The following is a 269-nucleotide window of genomic DNA, read 5'->3' on the forward strand; positions in this document are numbered from 1 at the left end:
CAGAGCCCCCCTTAATGTCCCCCTCCCCAGCTCCCGGCGTATTCGACCAACTCCGAGGAGCAGTTGGTGGATCAGTTCTACTCCAGCCCCATGACGCCCGGCGCCCGCTACCCCGGTAAGGCAAAGTTTTGGGGAAGCTGGCAGCACTGGGGGCACTGCAGGGGGGAAGATCACAGCACTGGGAGGGCTGGGGGCACTGTTGAGGGGGAGCTTGCAGCATTGGGGGCACTGCTGGGGGAATCTCGCAGCGCCAGTGACCCCCCCCCGCC

At 66.2% G+C, this 269-nt stretch overlaps 1 protein-coding gene across 1 annotated transcript in view; it reads left to right on the forward strand.

Moving 5' to 3' along the window:
- Positions 1-90: 90 nt before the first annotated feature.
- Positions 91-269, forward strand: part of LTBP3 (latent transforming growth factor beta binding protein 3) — a gene marked incomplete at its 3' end in the record, with an annotated part of 2367 nt that continues 2188 nt past the window's right edge. Inside the window, exon 1 of the mRNA XM_006033199.2 lies at positions 91-115. Coding sequence (XP_006033261.2) covers positions 91-115 — 25 coding nt within the window. The remainder of the gene's footprint in view (positions 116-269) is intronic.

The sequence above is a fragment of the Alligator sinensis genome, unplaced genomic scaffold (genome assembly GCF_000455745.1).
Source record: "Alligator sinensis unplaced genomic scaffold, ASM45574v1 scaffold1302_1, whole genome shotgun sequence".
NCBI lineage: Eukaryota > Metazoa > Chordata > Crocodylia > Alligatoridae > Alligator > Alligator sinensis.